General features: G+C 60.5%; 2 protein-coding genes across 10 annotated transcripts; one reads left to right on the top strand and one right to left on the bottom strand.

Moving 5' to 3' along the window:
- The first annotated feature begins 19 nt into the window (after positions 1-19).
- Positions 20-6,268, top strand: ZDHHC16 (zinc finger DHHC-type palmitoyltransferase 16). 6 transcript variants are annotated; one of them, XM_052798603.1, is made up of 11 exons: positions 23-128; positions 2,311-2,563; positions 2,870-2,983; positions 3,206-3,294; positions 3,518-3,546; positions 3,751-3,884; positions 4,113-4,160; positions 4,736-4,821; positions 5,119-5,242; positions 5,317-5,387; positions 5,750-6,268. In XM_052798603.1, exons 2-11 carry the CDS (start codon positions 2,318-2,320, stop codon positions 5,862-5,864), a joined length of 1,056 nt encoding a protein of 351 aa, XP_052654563.1. In that variant the 5' UTR covers positions 23-128; positions 2,311-2,317; the 3' UTR covers positions 5,865-6,268. The 6 variants fall into 6 exon arrangements, with proteins under 6 accessions (XP_052654566.1, XP_052654563.1, XP_052654561.1 ...); XM_052798601.1 differs by having other exon boundaries at positions 2,789-2,983; XM_052798602.1 differs by lacking the exon at positions 4,113-4,160 and having other exon boundaries at positions 2,789-2,983.
- Positions 6,269-6,458: 190 nt separating this feature from the next.
- Positions 6,459-22,572, bottom strand: MMS19 (MMS19 homolog, cytosolic iron-sulfur assembly component). Of its 4 annotated transcripts, none has more exons than XM_052798597.1 (31): positions 22,418-22,572; positions 18,220-18,268; positions 17,320-17,420; positions 15,625-15,710; positions 15,158-15,232; positions 14,509-14,578; positions 14,185-14,313; positions 13,912-13,973; positions 13,548-13,634; positions 13,180-13,254; positions 12,827-12,904; positions 12,375-12,513; positions 11,822-11,976; positions 11,526-11,604; positions 11,143-11,268; positions 10,742-10,835; positions 10,283-10,380; positions 9,758-9,898; positions 9,343-9,498; positions 8,997-9,096; positions 8,726-8,828; positions 8,540-8,614; positions 8,336-8,462; positions 8,152-8,252; positions 8,018-8,074; positions 7,721-7,907; positions 7,525-7,607; positions 7,264-7,428; positions 7,125-7,184; positions 6,897-6,997; positions 6,459-6,818 (listed from the first exon to the last, which is right to left on the bottom strand). In XM_052798597.1, the coding sequence occupies exons 1-31, from the start codon at positions 22,518-22,520 to the stop codon at positions 6,791-6,793; spliced, it is 3,090 nt and encodes a 1,029-aa protein (XP_052654557.1). In that variant the 5' UTR covers positions 22,521-22,572; the 3' UTR covers positions 6,459-6,790. The 4 variants fall into 4 exon arrangements, with proteins under 4 accessions (XP_052654557.1, XP_052654558.1, XP_052654559.1 ...); XM_052798598.1 differs by having other exon boundaries at positions 10,742-10,823; XM_052798599.1 differs by lacking the exon at positions 22,418-22,572 and adding an exon at positions 21,221-21,419.
- Between the last annotated feature and the right edge of the window lie 26 nt (positions 22,573-22,598).

The following is a 22,598-nucleotide window of genomic DNA, read 5'->3' as shown; positions in this document are numbered from 1 at the left end:
CTTCCCGGCATACTCTGCGCGGCGGGCGCGCAAGCGCAGTGCGCGGGGCGGCGGGCGCTGCCCGTGGGGCCGTGAGGGCGGCGGGCCGCCGGGCATGGCGGCGGCAGGCGGCGGGGAGCGGGCGGCAGGTCGGTGGGGTCGGACGGGGCTGTTGCTGCGAGGTGTCCTGGGCCTGGGATGGACCGTGGGGCTCCGGAGGGCTGGGGGTGCTGGGGGGCTGGGAGGTGACGGAGGATGCTGTGGGCCTGGACGGGCTGGGAGGCAATGGGGGGGATGCTGTGGGCCTGGAGAGGCTGGGGGTGCTGTGGGGCTGAGGACCCCGGGTGTTATGGGGCTGGGTAAAGTCGGGCTGAAGGCTTTTTGCTGTTGGTACGGGCAGCCTTTGCGTGATGGGTGCCTGAGAGCGTCTCGGTGCCGTGAGGCTGGGTGCTACTGAACTGGGGGAGCTGGGCGCCACTGGAGGGTGCCACAGGGCTGGGGCTGGGTGGCTGGACCCGGCAGGAGCGGGGCCCTGGCTATGCCTGGGGTAGGACCAAATCTAAGGTTCCTCCCCGCCATGATGTTGCCTGTGGTCTTGGCTGGGCTGGTGGTTGCTGTCCCACCCCCGTGGGCTCAGTGCCCCACTGGGATGTGGGGAGGGCTGTGGGCAGGGTGAGGGCTGAAGCCCCAGTGCCTGACTGGGCCAGGGAGGGTGCGTGGCTCTGCTGGAGCCTCATCCCTGTGGCTGTGCCACTGTCTGCAGGCAGGTGCCTGGGAACAGAGGGCTGTCCTGCCCTGGGGCAGGCTGGCTGCATCCCCAGTGGGCTCCCTGCTCAGCAGCTGCTGGCTGTTGTAGGCAAGGAAACCTCTCTGAGGGGCAGGGAGGTGCTGTGTGTTTGGAGGGGAGGGCTGACCCCAAGACCTGCTGCTGTCTGCAGCATTTTGTTTCTTGCCACACTGACAACACGGGGACGAGTGCCACTCAAAGGCTGCACAGCAGGAAGCTGTTGCTCCACTTTGCACTTGATGTGTTGCAGAGGAAAGCTCTTGGCAGATTCAGGGGGAAACACGGGGAAGGGGGTGGCACTGGCGTTTGCATATCCCACCTCTCCCTTACCAAGGTACAGGAAACCTGGGCAGAAGCCATGCCTGTGGGCTCGTGGGTCTGGTGTCCTTGTGTCCAGCTGCTCCCAGCCTTGGGGTCAGCCCCACGCTTGTCCAGCAGGGAAGAGGGGAGCCCCTGCCTCCTTTGGACAGCCCATCTGGATGCTGCAGCTCCCGCCCTCACCCTCCCTGCTGCTCCCTGAGGGCTGTGCAGTGTGCATGGCAGCACAGGGAGCTGGTCCCTGCTGGGGGGACTCTGCGGTGTGGCACCACTGCCTGGCACCACGCCGAGGCAAGCACTTGGCCCAGGCTCAGAACATGCCTTGGCAGGACCCTGGGGCAGCCTCGTTGCTTAATATTGATGGTATTGCCTGCACGGAGGCCTGGGGGCCCCAGCCCTGCAGATCATTTTCCCAGTTGCTGGGCCAGCTCGGGTTCCTCCTCACTCCTAGCATGGCTCTCAGGTGGGACGAGGGGCTCAGTGGGCAGGGGAGCACTTTGCAGCTTTGCCTTGGCCTGGGGCTGCCCCCAGTCTGCTCCTTCGCTGGTGCATGGTGTTGTCCGAGGTGGATCCAGGCCAGGGAAAGGGGAAAAGTGTTGGGACTCTTGGAGTGGGGCTGTGAGGTTGGGAAAGATGCAGGGTGGCCTTTGTGGCTTGGTCCAGAGGTTGAGGTGAACGGAAGCAGCATCCAGGCCCTGCTTTTTGGTGGTGAGGAGAGGGACTAGGGGAGGGGGGTAATCCTGGCCCGGCTCCTCCACATATGTCTTGTGCAGGTTCCCCTGTTCCCGAACCTGTTGGGAAGGGCTGGGTCTGGGATTGTCCCTGGAACTGGCCCAGCATCCTGGATGCTCCTGCCTTCTCTGGTTTCCTCTGAGTCAGACTCTCCATGTCACTCCCCCGGCCCCCTCCCCGCCGGGAAAGACGAGATGGGACCAGAGAGCATCTGAGCCCAGATGCCGAGAGGCCTGTGCCCCCCACTCTACACAGAGAGCCGTCCCAGTGACAGTGGCCCCGCAGCCTCCAGGAGTCTGTGCTTAGCTCCCCCTGCTCTGCATCCTTGTGCAGGGTAAAGGGGGAGCCCCTGCCGTGCTGCGCAGGCAGGCGACTGGCGGAGTCGGTGCAGGGAGCTGCGCGACCAGCATCAGCATGTCCAGGAGGGGAGACCCTTCCTGAAGGACAGCTAGGCAGCGGGGTGGCCTGCCCACACTGAGCTCCTCTCCCCCCAGGTGTGGCATGGCAGGGATGAGAAGCCGGCAGCGGATGTTTGCAGCGGTGATGCGCCTGCTCCTCAAGTGTCTGCGGCTGGGCCGGCGGCGGCGGTTTAAGCTGGTGCGGCAGGCAGAGCAGCTGTGGCACTACGGGCACCTCTGCCTCCGCTCCCTGCTCTACAACTCCTTCACCAACGGCGACGTGGTGCTTGACTCCCTCTTCGAGCCCATCTACTGGCTGGTGGACCATGTCACCCGGTGGTTCGGTGTGGTGAGTACCCCCAGCAGGCAGGGGGGCACCCGTTTCTGGGGGCTGGGGTGAGTGTGCTGCTGTGGCAAGTGAGCCTCAGGGCTGCCTGTGCTCTAGACAGGAAGGGAGTGGGGACCTGAGTGTGGTTCAGATTGGGTTCCTGTGGCTGTATCCTGCCCGTACTTCTCCACAGGCAGTGAGGGGCAGGTGCTGCCCACTCTGGTGACCCAGGCCCCTCTCCCATAGGTGTTTGTGGCACTGGTGATTGGGCTGACGAGCTCCATTGTGGCCATCGTGTACATCTGCTTGCTGCCCCTCATCCTGCAGACCTACACACCTGCCTGGATCTGCTGGCACCTCGCCTATGGACACTGGAACCTCATCATGATCGTCTTCCACTACTACATGGCCATCACCACCTCGCCCGGGCACCCACCACAGGTGAGGCACTGACTGGCAGTACAGCCTCTCTCAGCTGGGCACTGGAGACCAGCTACAGATGGTCACTGGGAACAGCTAAACCAGCCTGGTGGTGTTGTTGCAGGAGGCCTCCTCCAGATCAGGGCAGCTAGGCTGGGGTGGTCACAGGGGAGGTGAGGAATGTGGGGAGCAGGAGACGGGTGCAGGGCTTGGGTGCACAAATCTCTTCTGACCCGTGTGCAGGCCAAGGACGATCTCACCGGCGTCTCCATCTGCAGGAAATGCATTGCCCCCAAGCCAGCTCGCACCCACCACTGCAGCATCTGCAACAGGTAGGGCTCCCTCCCTCTGCTCACCGCAGCACTTGGGGCAGCCTTCGGGACCCTTCTCCTTGACCCCTGCCACACTGTGAGACCGGGGCTGCCTCCCCTCTGCTCTGCCAGCTTCTCGCCTCATCTCTCGTACAGCCTGCAGGGCTGGGGGGGGCTGCCTGCCCCCTCACAAACGCGGTGCTTGTGCTGGCACTGACACTGGCGCTGCTCTCCTCCCTCCCAGGTGCGTGCTGAAGATGGACCACCACTGCCGTATCCTTCTGCCGTACTAACCCGTGGCACTCTCCCGGGGCAGCCAGACCTGCTTCCGCCTTCTCCCTCTGCCCTTCTCCTCTCCCAAGTCAGCCAGCATGGGGAAGGGTGCTGGGGCCCAGGCCCAGAAGAACCACCCTGGTCCCTGGGGTGGGTTTGGACCCGTGGTCTGTCACGGTTACATACCTTTAACCCCAGAGGCAGCCTGGCTAAACAACTGTGTAGGACACTACAACCACCGCTACTTCTTCTCCTTCTGCCTGTTCATGACCATGGGCTGCATCTACTGCAGCATCAGCGGCTGGGAGATGTTCCGGGATGCCTACGCAGCCATCGAGGTGAGAAGGCAGGCCCCGGCCCTCACCCTGCTGTGCACTGAGGCTGCCTGGGCTCCCCAGGCTGAGCTTGCAGAACAAGGCTGGGCCAGGCCTGGCCTTGTAGTGACTTTGCTTCCCCTTTCCCTCCTCCTGTGAGGCCCCCAGCTGCCCTGGTCCTGCGGGGGGGTGAGGGCAAAGGGACCCCTCCTCTGAGACACGTAACTGGTGCCCTGTTTTCCATCCCCCTAGAGAATGAAACTGCTTGAGAAGGAGAGACTGCAGGTGGCTGCCAACCAGGTGGGACATCCCTGCCCCCCCAGCTGCTCCAGGCAGCGTGGAGCAGAGCTGCCCTGCAGGCTGGGTCCCTGCTCTCAGGGAGCACCCCACAGCCAGAACCAGCCCTGGTGCTCATCTCATGTCAAAGAGCTGGGGCTGGCCGGACAGCTCTGCTCTACGCACTGCCTCCAGCATCTTGGGGTCTGCTTCCCTGTGCACTCAGCTTCCAGGGGCTTTGGCTGGTGGCAGCTGCTTGGCATGTGCTGCTCAAGCCCTGTTCTCCTGGGGAAGCTGCAGCAGTGTGTACACATCTTGCCCCGAGCACCAGCTGCGGTGTCCTGACGAGTCCCATGGCTGCTCCCTGCTGCCTTACTTCCAGCCCACTGCTTCCCACCCATGTGCCAGCTCTCGGGTGTCTGTCTGTCTCGTGGCTGTCTCAGGCTGCCTCCCCATCACCCTGGCTGTTGTGTTGGCCCCAGCCACAGTCCTTTCTAGCTGTCTGAGCTCTGCATCAGTGAGGGGTGCAGCATTCCCCCTGTCTGGCTTCAAGCTATAAAGCAATTTGGGTAATCCCCCCCGCTCTCGTCCTTTTTCAGACGTACTACCAGACCCCACCACCCACCTTCTCCTTCCGCCAGCGAGCTTTCCACAAGAGCGTGGTCTACCTCTGGGTCCTTTGCAGGTAAGGGGGCCCAGGGGCTGGGAGCGAGGGTGCTGGGGGAAGCAGCATGCAGCCCCCTGCCCTGTGACATTGCTCACCCTCTGCCTGCCCCAGGGCTGAGCGGGCTTGCTTTAGCACAGACGTCCCTGCCCTGCCAGCTCTTGAGCCACAGAGAGATTTTGGCTCTCTGTCATGGGAGATTAGATGAGCTGACCCACCTGTGCAGCTGTGGGTACAAGAAGGCAGCCTCAGCCCCCCACAGCTGCGGCACCAGGAAGGCAGGCCTGTGTGCAACCTGCTGTCCCTTCCCATCCCCAGCTCAGTTGCTTTGGCCTTGGGTGCTCTCACAGTGTGGCACGCTGCCCTCATCACCCGTGGGGAAACCAGCATCGAGCGGCACATCAACAAGAAGGAGAGGCAGAGACTGCAGAAGAAAGGCAAGGTGAGCACAGCCTGCAGAGCGGGAGGGCTGGCTGGGGCAGAGCGAGACGTGATGTGCATCTCCCTGGCCTGCAGGTCTTCAGGAACCCCTACAGTTATGGGGGCTGGGATAACTGGAAGGTGTTCCTGGGTGTGGACATGCCAAGGTAAAGCCCCAGGGAAGCCCCTGCTGGGAAGGTGGTGGCGCAGCAGCACATGGGGGTGCTGGGACACGGGCTCTCCTTGGGCAGCTGGGGCAGAGCAGGACAGCGAGCATTCCCTGCTGTCCACTGCTCTGGGCTTTGCAAGGCACAGAGGACCTGGGCATCAGCTGCCTTGTGGCTCCTCAGCCCTGCCCAGTGGCAAGCTCTAGCCTACCCAGCACCCCTTTGCCAAGAGAGTCCCAGCTGAGGAGCACAGCCATCATGGCAGCTCGGGGACATGGGCTCACAGCCCTGGCTCAGCTCTGCAGAGCTGAGAAACACCAAGCCTTCAGACTGTTGCTGTGGCCTCACTCCTCTCCCCACAGGCACTGGCTCACCCGCGTCCTGCTGCCCTCTCCTCACCTGCCCCACGGGACGGGCCTGAGCTGGGACCTGCCTCCTTGCGTGACCAAGCAGCGTGCACCGCTCCTGGCCATCTGAGGCCTGGGTGCTGCAGACGTCCCCCCCTGCAGGCAGGGGAGCGCATGGGGGACCCACTCTGCCACTGCAGCTCCCTTTGGACCAAGTGCCTGGCGGAAGGCGGGTGCTGGCACACATCGCTGACCAGAGCCAGAGCCACAGGAAACTTCATTGGACAGTGTCAGTGCCTGGACGCCTGCTCTCTTGGCTCCTTGGTGGCTGCAGGCAGCCCCAGGGGAAAGGTGGCAGAGCTGCTGCTCCCCGCTCTAGCTGAAGGTGCTGCCCTCGCTAGCACAGGTATGGGCCAGCACGGGGCCCAGCTCGGCTCTCCGGCAGGGCTGGGTGCAGATGGCACCACTGCCCCCCAAGCACTCCCCAGGGAGCCTTTTTAAGATCATCCAATAAATTTTTTTTTTTTTTTTTTTTTTAAGGGAGCCTGGCTCTTTTCCCTGGTGGGAGGTGCAGACTTCTGGGGACAGGGGAGGAGAGGGACTCCCATGATTCCCCAGCATGGAAAGAGGAGTAGGGGCCTGTAACCAGCAGCACCTTTAGCTACTCGACATGGAAGGGCACTGGGGTCCCAGCCCAAGCTGCATGAAGACCCCCCCCGCAGCATTACCAAAACAGATATATTTATTCTTCTGGCCCATGGGTTGCCACACACTGTACGCGCGTGCACAGGCCTGCCCTCTCCACTCACACATGGCGAGTCTGTCCATCACTGTCCCTGGCTGCAGCAGCAGCTGGGCAAGCCACAAGTGGCACAGTTCCTTCCCCGCTGTGGGTGCCAGGAAGGTGCTGCAGTGAGGGTTGCTGTCTGCCAGCCCCCACACTCCAGCCCCAGCACTTGGGCAGTACTGGGCTCCAAGGGTCCATGGCATCAGTTGGATAGCTTAGCGGGGGCCCGGTCAGATTGTCGGTCAGCACAGGGAAGGGATGCAGGGCACTCACCTGCCCGGGCTCCCCAGTAGGAACCTGTGGGGACAGAGATGGTGCCATCAGCCACATCCCCAACATGCCAGCACCCTGGCAGCTCCAGCCCCACACACTCACCATTCCCCCCGTGCTGCCACTGCCTCCTTCCGCACCAGCCTCTTCTTGTCATCCAAAGGCTTGGCCAGCGCCCGGATAACTCGGGCCTTGTACGGGAGCAGCTGTAGGACAGAAAGGGCTCCTAATGAGAGAGCTGGGTGCTGGCTGCCCCGCAGGAGGAGGTCAGGGACCCCCCCCCCGCCCCTCTACATGCAGGAGCAGGCGGCAGGCTGCCACAGGAGCACTTACCACTGTTGTGGGCAGGCTGGTAAGTGCGTGGGCACAGCGCAGGGCGGCGATGCGGACAGCCTGGAACAGACAGGGGTGAGGGCAGCACAAGGGGCAGAGGAAAGGGGCAGGCAGGGGGTGAAGGAGGGGGCACACACACCATGGTGGGGCTGGAGGTGAGGCTGAGGAACTTGGTGACCAGTGTGTCGATGTGCAGACTCATGATCTGGGGAGCTTCGAGCAGCAGTGGCTGGAGGCAGCTCAGTGTGGAGAGCTGCACCACACGGTCCGAGCAGGACAAGGCCTCAAGCAGGAGAGAAAGCAGCTGTGGGTGGGGAGAACATAGGAGACATGAGTAACTCCCAGCTGTGCACTCTGCACTGTCACAATCCCCACCCCCGCCACCAAGGCCGGCTCTCACCGTGGGCAGCTCCGTCACCAGCACAGGCTTGGGGAGATGGTTGAGCACATGGGACAGGCCCTTCAGGTAATTGGCCTTCACGTCTGTGGAGAGCAGAGACGGTTACAGGCAGCCAGGGGAAGGGGGGGACACCAGGTCAGGTCCCCTGGGTAAGGGCTCATGGAGTGGCGAGACTGGGCTGTGGGTGGCCACTCACCGGGGCCAGCCCCGTGGAAGCCCTGCACCAGCTTGGGGACGTTGTCAGTGAAGAAGCGCTGGCGGAACATGATGCGCACGTCAGCGTGGCAGCCCTTGTGCAGCACATCCGGGGACTCGGCCATGAGCAGAGAGAATCCGTCAGCCGCGGTGGGGCCCAGCTCTGTGTCACCCAGCAGGCCCAGCAGCTGCGAGGGAGAGAGCCCTGAGACGGGTGCCCTCCTGCTGGGGGTTCCCAGCTGGCCGTGGGGGGAGCAGGCAGACTCCTTGGACATCAGCCCCCCGCACTGCCACCTACCTTGTCTGTCAGGCGGGAGCTCAGAGGGTGGTAGCGCAGCACCAGGGCTTTGGTTACCTGTGCAGGCAGAGCAGAGTCAGTGCCAGGCTGCCCCCCCCAGCTTTCCCGCCTCCCACACCCACGGCAGGCCTTACCCAGAGCAACAGGGTGAGCGCCTGCATTCGGCAGGGCCCCTCTGCAAGGCCGAGCTCCATTCTGTTCACTGCAAGCTGGAGGATCTCATCCAGCTGCTGCCCTGGGGACACAGAAGGGACAGGCTGAGCCATTCCCCTGCCAGCAGTGGGCAGGGACCCACAACATCCTGCCCAGCCCCCTTACCCGCCAGGTGCTTGTTCACCAGCCCTGCAAAGCACTTCGCAGCTGTGGTGGCCGTGAAGGAGCAGTTGCAGGAGCAGCTCAGCACCAGCAGCTCACGGAGCAGCCGTTCCTGCTGAGGAATTGCCACCTGGAGGAGACATAGAGCATGTTACAGCCTGGGGCCGCTTGGTCAGGGTCCCTCCACCCTGCTCCCCACCAACTTACGTTGCGGGGCAAGGAGCAGACGAAGGCCATGAGGAGGGCAACCAGGCGTCTTTGTGCCTCCAAGCACTCCCCATCCTGCGGGGGAAGAACAGCACCCATGTCATCACGGTCCTTGCTGCCAGCCTGTGCCAACATCCTCATTCCCTGCCCCTGTTCCGGCACCCCAGCCCCAAGCACCCAACACACCTCGAAGGGCTGGAAGGAGCAAGGAAAACTGTTCTGGGGCAGGAAGGAGACCTCTCCGTCCAGGAAGAGGGGTACCACGTGAGACACGCTCTGGGCAGCCAGCCTAGGAGAAAGGAGACATTGCAACGTGCTGCTCTGGGAGGGTCACCAGAGAGCTCCTGGGTACCTCCCAGGAGGCACAGGGTCCCCCTGAACAGACAGCAGCAGGGGGCACGCAGCCTGCCCCCTCCCCATGATGGAATGCCCGGCGTCCCATCCCAGCATCACTCACTCAGGGCTCAGGTGAGTGGTGGCAGCGCTGATGACTGGGACCATGGCAGCCAGCACCTCTTCCTCCAGCAGTGCCTTGCCCAGCAGCGGGTGGGTGCTCTCTGCAGGCAGGGGGAGGAAAGGGACATGCTGGAGCCCGCTGCCCGGAGGGAGGAGGCAGGCACAGCCCCCTGACCCACACCGGCCCTGGGGCAGGGCTGCTCTGCCTCTGGCAGGAGGCAGCGGGGCCCGCAGTGCCCGCGGTTGCCAGAGGGCGGCGGCAGCAGCAGGGCTGGCTGCGGGGTCGGGAACCCCAGAGAGCCCGGGCAGCTGCCTGCTTTCCCCTGCTACTCCAGCCCCGCACCTACCTTGCATGGCAGCCTGCACGGCCATGGCCAGCAGGCAGGGCACCACCGTCTGGTGGTAGTACCAGCAGCTCTCCGCGTCCTGCTGGCACTGCAGAGCCACGCGGTGCAGGCTCTGGCACACAGAGACCATATCTTGGGCGTTCCCGGCCTCGCTCCCTGCAGGGCACAGTCACCATCACATCAAACAGTCTGAGCACCCACCGCCCTGATCTGCACCGGGATTCTGGGGCAACACAGCCCTCCCTACTCCCCCTCCACCAGTGGGATTCGCAGCCCAGCCCCAGGCTCCTTGCACCTCTGCCATCCCCACTCTCCTTGCACCTCTGCCATCCCCACTCTCCCAGCCACCAGTGGTAACAGAGGCAGCTCCTGCCCCAACAAGTTCCGTGGAGCTGCCTGCTGCGGGCTGCGTTACCTTTCTGCACCTTCCGGAAATGCTGCAGCAGGACAGGGACAGTCTCCGTCACGATGCTGGTGTGGGTGGACACAGCTGCCAGGGCCTGCAGGCAGCGCTGCCGCAGGGAGCAGCGGTCACGGGGGCTCTCTTCCTGCCGCTCTGAAGAGGAAACACATCTCAGAGGGGTGTTGGGGTGACCCCAGGCCCCCTCTCCCAAGGGCATTCAGGGCCCAGACCCTGCCAGGGTGGACGGAATGAAGCAGCACAGCAGAACTAGCCCATGCCAGGCCCAAGGCAGTCTGCCTGCTCTGTGGCTGGGCAGCTCCTCCCCACAGGGCTGATCCTGGCCGCACAGGCTGGTTGCCAGCACCAGGCACGGCCTTCCCTATGCCAGCACCACAGTGCCTGCGCTGGGAATCCCCCAAGCAGGAGAGCCGCTGACCTATGCCATATGGCACAGCCCCAGTGACTGGTAGGAGCCAAATGGGACAGGCTTCACCCGAAAACCAGATGTCACTTCCTTCCCAAGGCTGCCAGCCCTACCTGACTGCAGCTCCTCTTCAAGCCTGGGTACCATGTGTCCAGAGAAAACTTTTGGGTAGAGGGGGGCCAGAGATCCAGCTGCCTCCATCGCTGCTTCGCTGCCGAGGGGGGGAAGAGAGTGGGAGGGCTGACGTGAGCACTGCAAACCTGGGGCTGCTTGGACACCAGCTGTACAGATCTGGGCCAGAAGGTGCCTCCAGAAACCTATTTTTCAGCAACCTGCCTTTTCCACCCTACTGGCAGGCAGAGCAGAGTCCCCTACTTTGACAGGCGCAGACTTTCTAATTTCCAGCCTATAAATCACCTGGTTTATCCCTTTGCTCTTACACCCACATAGTCTTTTAGTTCAGACAGTTCCTGTACCTTCCACCAGACTACAGCCCCTCTCTGCAGCAAAGCCAGGCTTTGTTCCTCTCCCCAGAGTCTGGGTGACTGCAGTGGCACCAGCCCGCCCCTCACCTGCTCTGGGAATCCTCCTCATGCAGAGCGAGACGGATGAGGTGATCCACAACCAGCTCCAGGTCGGAGGGAGACAGGAAGCCTGGAACAAGAGCTGTAGAGGAATCCCGCCCTCGGCCAAAGGCAAAGATGCCAGTGTTCTGGCCAGCATCCTTCCCCTTTGTCCAGGCCAGCAGCACTGCAGCAGTATGCCAAACACCAGAGATACACGGTGCCCAGCATAAACGGGCAAGAGAGAGACCAAGTGTCCCTGGAGCTCATGGCCTGGGTAGGAAATGCTGCCACTGCTCCTGTTCACCTACAGGCAGCAGGCAAGGACATCCCAGCAGCCATGTGGCACCATGTCTCTCAGAACAGGGTGACACCTCCCTCTGCCTCCCCAAGGGAAACAAGGCACCAACCTTGCAGGGAGCCCAGGACAGTCAGTGCCCTGATCCCAACCAGCTGCAGCTGCACACTGGGATCCGTGAGCGCCGAGAACACCACAGAGCAAACCGGGGCTCGGAGCGACAGCAGAGTGCTCTCATCTAGAGAGAGAGGCACGGAGTTACTGCCTGCACCTGGCTGTCACCGCACAGCCACCACCACAGCACCTGACACACCCTTTCTGGGGCCCTGCTGGTTGACACCTAGCCATGCAGGGTCCCTGGGACATGGTAGAGAGTTGCACATACAGCCGCCCAGGTCAATGAGCCTTCCTCCTCTGTCAGCATATGGGGAAGGTGAGGTCAGAGCCAGCAGTCCCCTGGGACACGGTGCCTCCAGAGGGACCAGCCAGCCTCACCTTCTTCCACATGTCCCCACTTCTGCTGCAACTCCAGGAAGCCCAGCAGCATTTCCAGGATTGTCCTCCTCTGGCTGCTCTGCAGGGACACAAAAGAGCAACCCAGATCACTGTCACTGCTGGGACACAGCTATGCCTCAGCCCAGCGCTGCAAGGCCAGAGGGTGCCCACAGGGTCCCCACCTGCAGCCAGGGAAGGACATCCACTTTCATACCCTGCTCCCACCAAGCCCTGCAGAGCCAGCAGCTGCACTCAGCCCTGCTGCCTGTGACCGCAGAGCCTGGGGTGCCCCTCACCTGCGGGTGCTTGGTGTACTGCTCCAGCAGCAGGGGCAGGACACTGCTGGTAACACAGTGGTAGGCACGGAGGGAGGCACCTGCTGCTGCCTGCAGGAGTTTGGCACTTGGCCACACCAGCTTCATGTCGGGCTCGCACAGATGGTGCCTGCAATCTGAGATAGGCTGGGTGTCAGCTGCGCTGGCAGAGCTCCTCTGCCTTGCACGGAGGGACACAGCTGATATCTGGGCTGGGACGTGCTGCCGGGGCGCAGCTCTGAGCTGCCGCACAGCCTCCCTAGCAGAGCTGCTTCCCCCAGCTCCAAGCCCACAGCACAGCCTTGGATGCCCCAGCCCCAGCAGAGAAGAAAGCAACTCGATCCAACAGGCATTTCCTGCTGTGCCCCCTTCTCCTCCCTTTGTGCAGCCAATTACCTTGGAGAAGCCAACAGTGGCTGTGAGGGCTAGAAAGAGAAGAAAGAGGCTTCAAAGAGAACAGGAGGGCAGATCTCTAGCTAGGAGCATGCTTGCAGGCCTGGCTGCTCGGGGCAGGGTAGGTCTCTCTCCTAGCTACCTTGCAGGATGCTGCTGAGGAAGGAATCCAGGAGATCCTCGGTGTCAGAGCTGAGCACGGAGCAGGAGAGGCAGGCAGAGAGGGCATGCAGTGCGGCCAGGCACTCCGCCTCAACCTTCTCGCTTGCTGTCTGGAACACCTGCAGGAGACACCATAGGATGAGCTAAGCTTTGTGCTGACCCCAACCGCAGGCTTCATGCTCCCAACGTGAGCAGAAGGGCTCAGGCTCCCGCCTCACTTCCCACGTGCTCTGAACATGCAGTGTGGCACATCCAAGCCCCCGGGACATGCTGATAGGGCTGGCCTGTCCCCCCACTTTTCAGCTGGGGCTGTCCAAGGCCACAGGTGGGTGCTGCTGGGAGATATGGGACCCGCCTGGTCTGGCTGTGAACTCCTGCTTAGCAGGAGCCCAACTGTGGTGGAGCATTTGTTAAGGGCCCTGCAGTACTCACCTCCCTGCGCAGGGATGACCAGAGGCTGGGGAGGAATTCCTGCAGCTCCTTCTGCCCATAGATGGCACAGCAGGCAGTCTGCAAGAGGGAGCCAGGAGAAAGCATCAGAGAGAAGCCAGTACTTGGAGGACACAGAGCAGGGACACTGCCCATCCTGCAAGCTCATGCTGAACGGCACAAACCACTCAAGGGAGAGAAAAAGAGGAAAGAGTGATGTAGGCTGAACTAGGACCCTGGAAATCGTGGCTCTGCAAGGGACAGTCTCTGGCTGGCAGGGAGAAGGACCCACAGGTGGCTGGCTGCTGCTGCCACAGGTCAGCTGTGGGCTGAAGGGTGTAGGGGTCCTTCCTTACCAGAGTCTGCAGGGAGTCAAGCTTGGCACTTTGCAGGTCTGAGTCCATCTTCTCAATGAGCAGAGGGAGAAGGAACTGCAGAGAGAGGCACTTAAACTCAGTCCACCCCTTGCACCACCTTGTCCATGGCCCTGCGGGGCTGCAAGCTCAACCTCTGCCAGGAGAGCAGAGGTTGAGGGATACCTGCAACAGGCAGCCCCTTCCCAGGACACCAGCGTCAGCACTCTCCCCATGCCCAGCCCCAGCAGGAGACAGGGCTGCCCTAGTGTAGGCTCCTTGTCCCAGCTGTTCCCTTCCCATGGAGCCATAGCAGGAGCTACAGCACTCTGAACAGCGGGGTGCTCAAGAACCCCCTAGAAGCTTCCTACCTCAGCAAATTGAGGTGTGGAGGCCAGTACAGCCCGGAGGCTCAGGATCAGGTCTTCTCTCTGGATGCCATGAGGGTCATTGGGGGGCTGGAAGGGAAGCAGAGCGAGCAGGTCACCGGTCAGGAAACCTCCCAATCCAGCCATCAGCCGAGGCTGCATCACCTCATCTCCAGCAAGGCAGCAGCGATGCCAGTCACTGCAGCCAGCTTGGCACCAGCTTGTCAGCCTGGGTGCCACAGCTTGCAGCTAAACACTGCCCAGCCAAGACTCTTGCCCATCCTCCCCTCCCATCTCCTGGAGGGGACACGACCCCCTGAGAAAATGCCAGAAGGAATAGGCTGTGGCACAGGGCAGACCCACTCACTGGAGTAAAATCAATGGGAAAGTAACAGGATGTCACTTCAAACAGCTCCTCCACAAAGGGACCTGCAAGGGAAGGGCAGAGGACATGAGCAGAGATGCTGGGCAAAAGAGGCACAGCAGCTATGCCTAGCACCCACAACAGACTAGCTCTGCAGCTTCTGAAGCATGTCAGGGACAACCCCAGCCCTGGTCAGACCCAAGGGCCATCCCTCCGACAACTCAGAGAAAAGCAACATGTCCCCCAGTCAGCTCTGCACGGCAGGCACGGGCTCACCCAGGGCGTAGTTCTTGGCAATGAGATCACGCACAATCTGGAAGGCCACCAGCAGGTTGCGGGGATCCTTCTCCCCATCCATCACCTGGATGAAGCCAAAGGTGAAGTCGGCACCCAGGCCCTTCAGCTCTGCAGAAAGAAGGAGCGAGAGCAGATGCAGGACACAAGACCTCACCAACGTGGCATGAAATCAGCCAGGTTTCCGCAGTCCCACAGCCCTTCCAGCTCTCCCCAGACAGAGCAACAGAGCCTTTGAAAAGGTGAAAGTGAGCCATTCTCCCAGCCTGGACAACCCCAGAATGGTTCTGGCATCTGCCCCCTCACCTTCCTCCCTGGTGCCCATGAAATTGGTGATGATGCTGTAGACTGTGTGGCGGTCCAGCTGCAGCAGGGACTGGAGGGAGGAGCAGAGCAATCAAAACAAGCTTCCACACATGGTAGCATTGCTACCTACCACGCAACGGCAGCACATGCCCTTGAGAAAGAGGGCAGGACCCCCAGCAGCTCAGCTGCTGCTTCCTGGCACACAGATCCCATTTACCACATGCAAAGTGTGCACATGCCTATGCAATGGCACCTGAACATGACAGTGTCCCTCACTGCATGAATGCACTATCACAGTCACACCATGGCCACACATACTGCCCAAGGCCCTGCCAACGTAAACAATCTTAAACTGGAGAATTTGGGTGCTGAGGGCACTTAAACACAGCCTGCAGAACAGAGCAAAGGAAATAACCCCCCCAGGGCTGAGAGAAGAGAGGACAAGGGCCAAACAGGATCCTCAGCTGCTGTCTGCCTCTCCCTCTGCAGTGAGACACGCTGTCTCTAAGCTGCGCAGGAGCACTGCACTGCTGCGGGAAGGATGCGCTACGCTGCACTGCCACTGAATGTGCTCAGTCCTCAGGGCAGGCAGGCCAACCCCAGACACCCGGGGAGCAGGGACAGGACGATGGGAAATCACGTTGCTCACCTGCACATGTACCTCCTGGAAGATGGCTTTGAGCACAGACACTGCTAGCCCTGGGGACAGCACCTCACACATGCTCTGGGGACAGGAAAAGAAAAGCAAGAATAGAAAACCATGATGGTAGCCATATAATGGAGCTTTATGTTTCTGTACAGCAGCCACCTGCAGGATCCTCTCCTATGCCAGGGAGAGCTCACCCCCACAGACAGGACAGAACAAGATGCCTATCATCTGTGCTGCTCCCCAGAGCGGCCAGGGAATCCTTGCCCCAATACCAGCACAGGGCAGGAGATCAAGGCAATCTCCTCTCCCCTGCCCCTCTGCAAGGGACACAGCAGGATCACGGAGGAGATATGGCAATGTCACCGGGCAGGAGGTGACAGCCCAGCTGGGCCCTGCTCGACATGCTGCTCCAACCTGTACCCAGGTGTTGCACTCCCAGTGCTGCAGACTGTGGGACGCAAGCTCACCAGCGCTCGGAGTCCCTGGAGCACCGAAGGGATCACAAGGTGATGGTCTTGCAGCCGATTCTCATAGAACAGGACCAGATGCAGCACTGTCAGAAACAGACACCAACATGCATTAGTCCCAGGAAATGCAGCTGCTGGGTGCCGGCCCCAGGTCTGCCAAAAGCAGCTGCCAGATGAAGAGCGAGCACATCTTGCACTGGTGAACAGCACGAATTGCCACTGTTGGGTGCACCCACCTGGCTCCAACACCTTCACCCTCCCCCCATCAGCAACCCACGTCTGACCGCAGCGGGGCAGCACCCACCTCTGGCCGCTGCAGAGGTGCTGGAGCTACCCGAGAGGCATTTGCCCTGGCCTGTCCAGACACGTGGGTGCAGATGCCAGCAGGGAAGCAGGAGATGCCTGTTCAGTGGAGGCTGGAGGATGTCGTGGGGTGGGGCGCAGGGCTGGAGCAGGAGCTCCAGCTTCCCTGCGCTTGGCTCCACAACACGTTCCCGGCCCCTGAGTCACGGCCACGGGCGCCTGCACACCCTGGCCCTGGGGAGTGGCAGCAGGAAGCAGACTGGAAGAGCCGGCTAGCAGCATCCTGCGCCCACAGCTGCTGCAGAAACTCACCCCCCCAGGAGGCAGCCTGACGCAGCACTTGAGAAACGAACTGCGTGAGGAGGGACACGAAGGGAGACAGGGCCAGCTGAGGGTGTCACAGCAGCCACCAGCGCCCTGCCAGGGAGCTGGCTCTGCCCACCCTCCTCCAGAGCTCCTGGTGACATGGCTCTAACCCAGCTCGCTCAGCTGCCCTGACTCTGCCAGGCGTCCCCACTGAACCTCCCCACCTCTGGCTGCCTCTCCGGAGCACCCCAGTCCCCATCACGGTCATCACACCTGACTCCAGCTACACCAGTAGCTAGTCTGTGTATATTCTCTCCGCACAGCTGCTCTCAGCCCTGCCTGGCACCAGTCTGAGACTTACAGAGACAAATGCCAAGGACTAAGCACCTTTTACTTCCATCCTTCCCTTTCTCCACCTCACTTACTAGCTGGGCCCCCCTGCCTTGCCAGCCTGCTGGCACAGGTTCGGCTACCCATCAGCAAGGCCCCCAGTCCAAGTGAAAGTTTGGCAGCACCTACTGACTTCCCCCACTGCCAGCCAGTTGCTATGGGGCATTTAACACAGCCAAACCTTCTGCGTGTCACGAACAGGGCATCTTTCTCTCCCCACCCCAGTCCTCCACTCCACTCTCATCCTTATGCCAATCTCCCCTCCTCCCTAGGCCCCAGGGTTCCCCCAGAGTTAACCTGGGCAGGCCACAAGGCTGCGTCGTGACTTGCTTTGTGAATGATGGTTTTCCTGCACTGAATCACCACCCAAGGATTTTGACATGCAGATGTGTCCCCAAGACGTCCCACATGGCGCTGAGCACGCCTGGGTGTGCAACACCCACACACTGCCAGGGGCATCAGCTGCAGCCCAGGGCTTTGGTGCGTTCAGGGAGTGACCCAAATTGTGTGGTGAGGTTGGCAAAAAGGCTGCAGCGTGAGGGCCTGTGTCCTCCTTGGCCTTTGACTCGAGAGACATGTACAAAGTTGTCATGATGCTAAACCAAACCCTTTGCCAACAGCAGGACAGACACTTGAGTGGCACAGGCTTTGCCCCCAACCTGCCAGCAGCACTCAAAGGCCCAGAGCAGCCCTTACCTTCCTTCTCCTGGAGCAGGGAGTAACACTGGAGCAGGACTTGTGACAGCAGCTGGATGCCTCGCCCTCGCATCCGAGGATCTGTGTTCTCCAGGCAAGACCTAGCCCAAGTGGGGAGAAAGCCCAAGAGGCCTGTTGTGAGCAGGAACACCCAAGCAGGAAGCACATCCTGAGCAGACACATTATAAAAACAAAGAGGTGCTGCTCTCTGGGCAGAGGGGCGGTGGCCCAATACTGCCTGACTTGCTGGCACGGTGGGAGCAGACTCCTCTTCCCCTGACTGTGCTGCTGCACACATGCACCCAGCCCCAGAGCCACACAGCAATAATTCCAAGTTCTCAAGTCGGACCAAAGAAATTGCTCTTGCCCATGCTCTGCACCTGAAACTCAGGCTCCCAAGATCACAAGGGCTGAAAAAGGGCAAATCCTCTTACAATGAGGCAAACCCAGCCCCCAGCTTCAGAGAAATGAGCCTCCCCAACTCCCAGGCCATGACAGCTCGGAGACAGAAGCAAAAGCTGAGTGCCAGGCAACTTGTGACATGGTGATGTGCAGCTGTGGGCTCAGGCAGCTCCTTCTGGGGACAGTCTCAACCGAGAAGTGCCCTGTGGCTTGCTGCCTGCCACAATACCTCTCCTCGTCCTGGGAGAGCATCAAGAGCTGCTCCGGCCCTGCTCTTTCCCAAACAGCCCAAGTCCTGGGAGGGCAAAGCACCACCCAGGCCCTGTGCTGTGAACGGACAACATCCTTGCAGGCCTGTATGCTGCAGTGTGCCTACCAGTGCTGAAGCTAGCTCATCCTGGATGAGCACACTTTTCCTTCTCGTTGTCCCTCCTTGTGGGAATCTCCCTTGCAAGGGGATGTATACGTGATGTATAACATGTATAAGGCTTTACTTACCCCAGGGCTTCCACAAGCTGCAGCACAGTCCAACTTCCATCTTTCACCCCTGCAGAAAGGAGGTAAAGAGAGTGAAGCAAAAAGACTCCCAGACCGTCAGTCATGCACGTCACTGGAGACAGATGCCAGGAACGGCCCCAGCACCAGAGCAGGAAAGGCTGGCTGGGTGCCGGCACCTCACTAAGCACCGAAGGAGCCATGTGTGCTCAGCTGGTGTAGCTGCCTCCAGCCCTGCCTGCAAACATGTCTGGGACCGAGAGCTGCCTTGACTGGATCACAGCTGAGAGCTGGCAGCAAGGGGTGAACTTGCCTGCACTTTGCCTCTGCCCTCTCGCCACAGCCTGGCTGCATCTGTGACCAATGCGTGGCTCCTGAGAGAAGCAGCCTTGCTGTGCTCCACTTCGCTGAGATGCCAAAAAATGCTTCTCTAATGTGAGCATGCCAGGAGGAGACAGAGGGCAGCTCCCCAGATGCTTCCCGAGAGAGAACTGGCCAAGCAAACAGCCCAGACACGAACGATCACATGGCTTCCCACCTTGGCTCTGCCACCTCCATGCTATGCTGAGCAAGACCTGCACAAGACTCCCTCCAAGATGGAGGGCAGGGAGAAAGGCGGCTTTGTGGTCAGAGGAAGACAAAGCGTTGGGACTCCTGGAGTCTATTACCAGCTCTGACTCAGACACCCCACCAGGTTGCCTCACTCACCTCCTGCCTCAATATTCTTGCAATTCAACTGGGGGAAGAGTCACTCCTTGGGAGGCTTTGGTAAGGACCCGCTGCGTCCTACAAGAGCCTTGGCAGAAGGGCAGGTTCTCCACTCCCGCCACCCACTGCTAACACAACACCTTCCCAGTAGGAAAGCTCTGTGCATGCCCTGTGGTCAGACATGGGGTGGGGGACAAGGGACTGCCTTACCTTCAGCCCTCTAACCTGCAGCTCTGGTGGCAAGGGATATTGCTGGGAAACAAGCAGCACCCCTCACTCTCTACCTGGACAAAACAGCTTTCCTCCACAAAGAAAGCACCTTTCAGTCACCGAGACTCACTGTCTTTGCCCAGGAGCACTTCTGGGCACTCCAGAGGGCCCTGTTCATCCCTCTGCCCTGCTGAAGTCTTGCCTACATGACTGACAGGGCACCCACCTGCTCAGAAGCCTAAAGGTTTCATTTGGGGCTTTCCCAGGCCTTCTCTCAGCTAGTGTCTCCTGTTGTTGCTAGCGTTTACTGGCTCTTCCTAAGCAGTTAATTCCAGTATTAAGTCATGCTGCTCATCAGAGAGTGGTCTCTGGGGATGGAACAAGGGATGACTGTTTTCTGACAGCAGGCAGCCCCGACTCCAGACATAGAGCTTCCAGTCCCGCTTGGGACAGCAGGGAGAGGGAGCCTGGACTGAGGGACAGAACAGATAAGGGGAGCTGCGAGGAAGAAGAGGAGCCCAGCACGTCGCAGACTCAACAGGCACAGACTGAACAGGGGGTGCCTTGAGCGACAGCTGTAAGGTACTGGCCATATCTCTTGCAGAAGATGTGCAACAACAGTGCAACAGCAAGCGGGTGCTGTGCACCAGCACAAAGCAAGAGTGGGCTGCCAGGAGAGCTCATACGGTCCCTTCACACCCAGCATCCCAACATCCTGCTCTGTAAGCTCATGAAAAGCCCTCGTGCCTCTGAACCACTGTGGAGAAGGTCTGAGACAAACGCTGTCTCTGCAGCCAAGCACTCTGCCTCTCTGCGTTTTCAGAGACTGAAAGCAGTGTCTACACAAAGCTGCTGGTTTCCTAATCAGCAGGAAAGAGCTGAAGTGTAATGGTCAAACCACAATCGGCTATTGATGCTCCCCGCGGTTAGCAGCCCCTTCACTAGCTACAGCGAGAGAACTCGCTCTGTTCTCAGGGACCCGGGGGTGCAACCAGCTTCGCCTTGCGTGGAGCGACCACACCAGCCCCGACAGCGCAACCTCTGAGTGCTGCCTCCTGCTTGCAGGCACAGCTGTGCAGGCCACGGCTTAAGCGCAAGCACAGCTATAATTGGACCTGCCTCATCAGCACGGCAGGCACAGTGGCAAGCCTGTGGAAATTCTGCCTCCACATCTGGCAGCAGCAAGTTCCCAAGGTTAATTACGCACCTTGAATCCCAGCACTCCCTTTACCACGAGGGGCTGCCTTCCTATTCTGGCGTTCCTGTAGTCCCAGAGGCTAAACAGAAGCAAGCCATTTACCCTTTGCTGTATTATTACTTGGAATCAATCTGCTCCCTTTCCTAACACGTCTGTCCCCCTTTCATGCCGTGTCCTTCTAGACATTAATCACTTCTGCAGGCTTTCCATTTTGTCTCCCCCACACCCTCAAAATGTGAGCACAGCATTCACAGGGAGCGTGTGATAGATTTCTGTAACAGCAGTATCCTTCTCCTCCTATCTTTTAAAAAAAATTACTTCAGCCTCCTCCTGCCACCCACTGACCCGTGCAGCCCAAGCTGCCTGTGACAGCACCGAGGCCTTTCTTCCACTTGCCAAGTTACACTCAATTTAGTACTCAGCAACACATGGGAAAGCTCAATGCATTTTTTCCAACAATTGCACAATGGCCACAAGGTTAGAAAAAACCTCCCCTTTCGCTCAAGGATACGTGATGCAATTTAATACTTTCTGATGTGTGATTCTATATGAGGTCAGAGGGGCCAAAGGACACTTGCTGGTTCCCTCACTTGTCAAGGTAGGTTTGTCACAAGCACCATATGGCTGACGAGAGCTGGGGGGGGTGGCGGGGGTGGCTCTTTCTCTTTGTATGTCTTCAAAGAGACAAAGCTTTCTCTGGGCACTTCTGTAACACGACCATAGATGACAACAGCAGTTGTAAGGTTATCTTTCCCTCAGTCTATCCCAAATATGTCAGAGGTTTAGTACAACTCTTTTGCAACATCTTGAATGTCACATAGTTTAGTGAATTCCTCCTAATTCCCTTGGCATTTTCTTCACCCTGTGTTACACGGACCACTGGGTTACCTTCCTGTTTTGCCAGCTCATCTCATCACTGAGATACCACGGATCAGTTCACAACCCATCAGCCTTGGGAAAGGTCTGTAAGGTACCCTTCTGTGTAACATAACCTACGTAGTCCTTCTCTGCTCTCTCAACTCCTTTCCAAAGCGCACTGAAGCCACTGCCTAGAAACACAAACATGCCGCCTTATCCTTAGACAGCCACACTCCTGAAGCTGCAAATTCCCTAATATAACAAAGTTACAAAGTTGTTGCTCCAAGCAGGTAGACAATTTATCCAAGGAAACCAAATGCCTCAAGCCCTGCCAGGAAAGGAGGGGAAACCACAGTGAGGGCAGTCAGAGCTTGGTCCCAGAAGCAGGGGCCAGGAAAGCCAGCACATCAGTCAGCTCCCACAGCATGTCAGCAAGACCAGGAACCCCCTCCCACTGGAGCCTTCTCTGCCACCCAGCCACAGCTACTACCCAGCCAACCATACCCAGTACCACCCACAGCAGCTCCCACTGCACCCCAAACCTCCAGTACCGGGGCCTGCAGCCTCGTGCTCCCATCAGCTCACACATCCCATGCCACTCCCCCCACCGTGAAGCCCCATTCCAGGCCAGCCCCTGGCACCACCAGCAGGCCCAACACACATTTAATCCCACCCCATGCTCTAGACCCACCATCTAAAACCCTGACCCGCCCCACAGACCCCACAGCTCTGCCTTCACCCAGCTCCCAACAGCCCCACACCTACCCACACCCACCTCGGCCTCGTCCCTAGAGCCCCTCACCCTAGCTGCTGCCCCACGCCTACCCCACTGCCCCCCACACCTCCTTTCAATGTCCAGCTCACGGCTGCAGGCCCTGCCCATTCCCCCATGCCCTGCCCCACAGCCATGCTCCGCACCGCAGCCTCATGCTCCGGCCCCACAACCCACGGCCACGCTCAGTCGCTCGGTCCCTCGCCCCCACACCCTGCCCTGCCCCACGGCCTTCCCCATGCCCTGCCCCATTCTGCATCCTAAGCCCTGCCCCACAGCCGTGCCTATGTCCTGCCCCACATCTCCACAGCCAGTCCCACGCTCACCCTCAAAGCTCACCCCACACCCCCACGACCCGCCCCACCGCCTCCCAGCCGTGCCCACGCCCGCCCCAGGCCCGGCCCCGCCGCCGTGCCCACGGCCGGCCCCGCCCCGCAGCCGCGCCCGCCCGGTACCTGCCACCACCTCCGCAGCGCGGCCGTCCTGCTGCCCGGCCACGAAGTCCTGGACGGAGGCGGCGAGCACCGCAGCTCCCGCCCCGGCCCCGGCCGCCGCCATGACACCCCGCGCCCAGGGCAGCGGCCGCCGGCCCTGCCGCCGTGCGCATGCGCCGCGCCCTCGGGCCGCGAGCGGCGA

The sequence above is a fragment of the Harpia harpyja genome, chromosome 10, assembly GCF_026419915.1.
Source record: "Harpia harpyja isolate bHarHar1 chromosome 10, bHarHar1 primary haplotype, whole genome shotgun sequence".
NCBI classification, from domain to species: domain Eukaryota; kingdom Metazoa; phylum Chordata; class Aves; order Accipitriformes; family Accipitridae; genus Harpia; species Harpia harpyja.
This window is presented reverse-complemented; position numbering and strand designations above follow the sequence as displayed.

Bases quoted from the DNA above. Each gene is read 5' to 3' on its own strand.
- ZDHHC16 (XM_052798601.1), top strand. From the start codon at position 2,318: ATGGCAGGGATGAGAAGCCGGCAGCGGATGTTTGCAGCGGTGATGCGC. The intron at 3,547-3,750 runs GTATCCTTCTGC...CCCCAGAGGCAG, and splicing joins GAAGATGGACCACCACTGCC to CCTGGCTAAACAACTGTGTA. The intron at 4,822-5,118 runs GTAAGGGGGCCC...TCCCATCCCCAG, and splicing joins TACCTCTGGGTCCTTTGCAG to CTCAGTTGCTTTGGCCTTGG.
- MMS19 (XM_052798597.1), bottom strand. From the start codon at position 22,520: ATGGCGGCGGCCGGGGCCGGGGCGGGAGCTGCGGTGCTCGCCGCCTCC. The intron at 9,499-9,757 runs GTAACGCAGCCC...TGTGCCCTGCAG, and splicing joins TTTCCGGAAGGTGCAGAAAG to GGAGCGAGGCCGGGAACGCC. The intron at 6,998-7,124 runs GTAAGTGCTCCT...TCTGTCCTACAG, and splicing joins CCAGCCTGCCCACAACAGTG to CTGCTCCCGTACAAGGCCCG.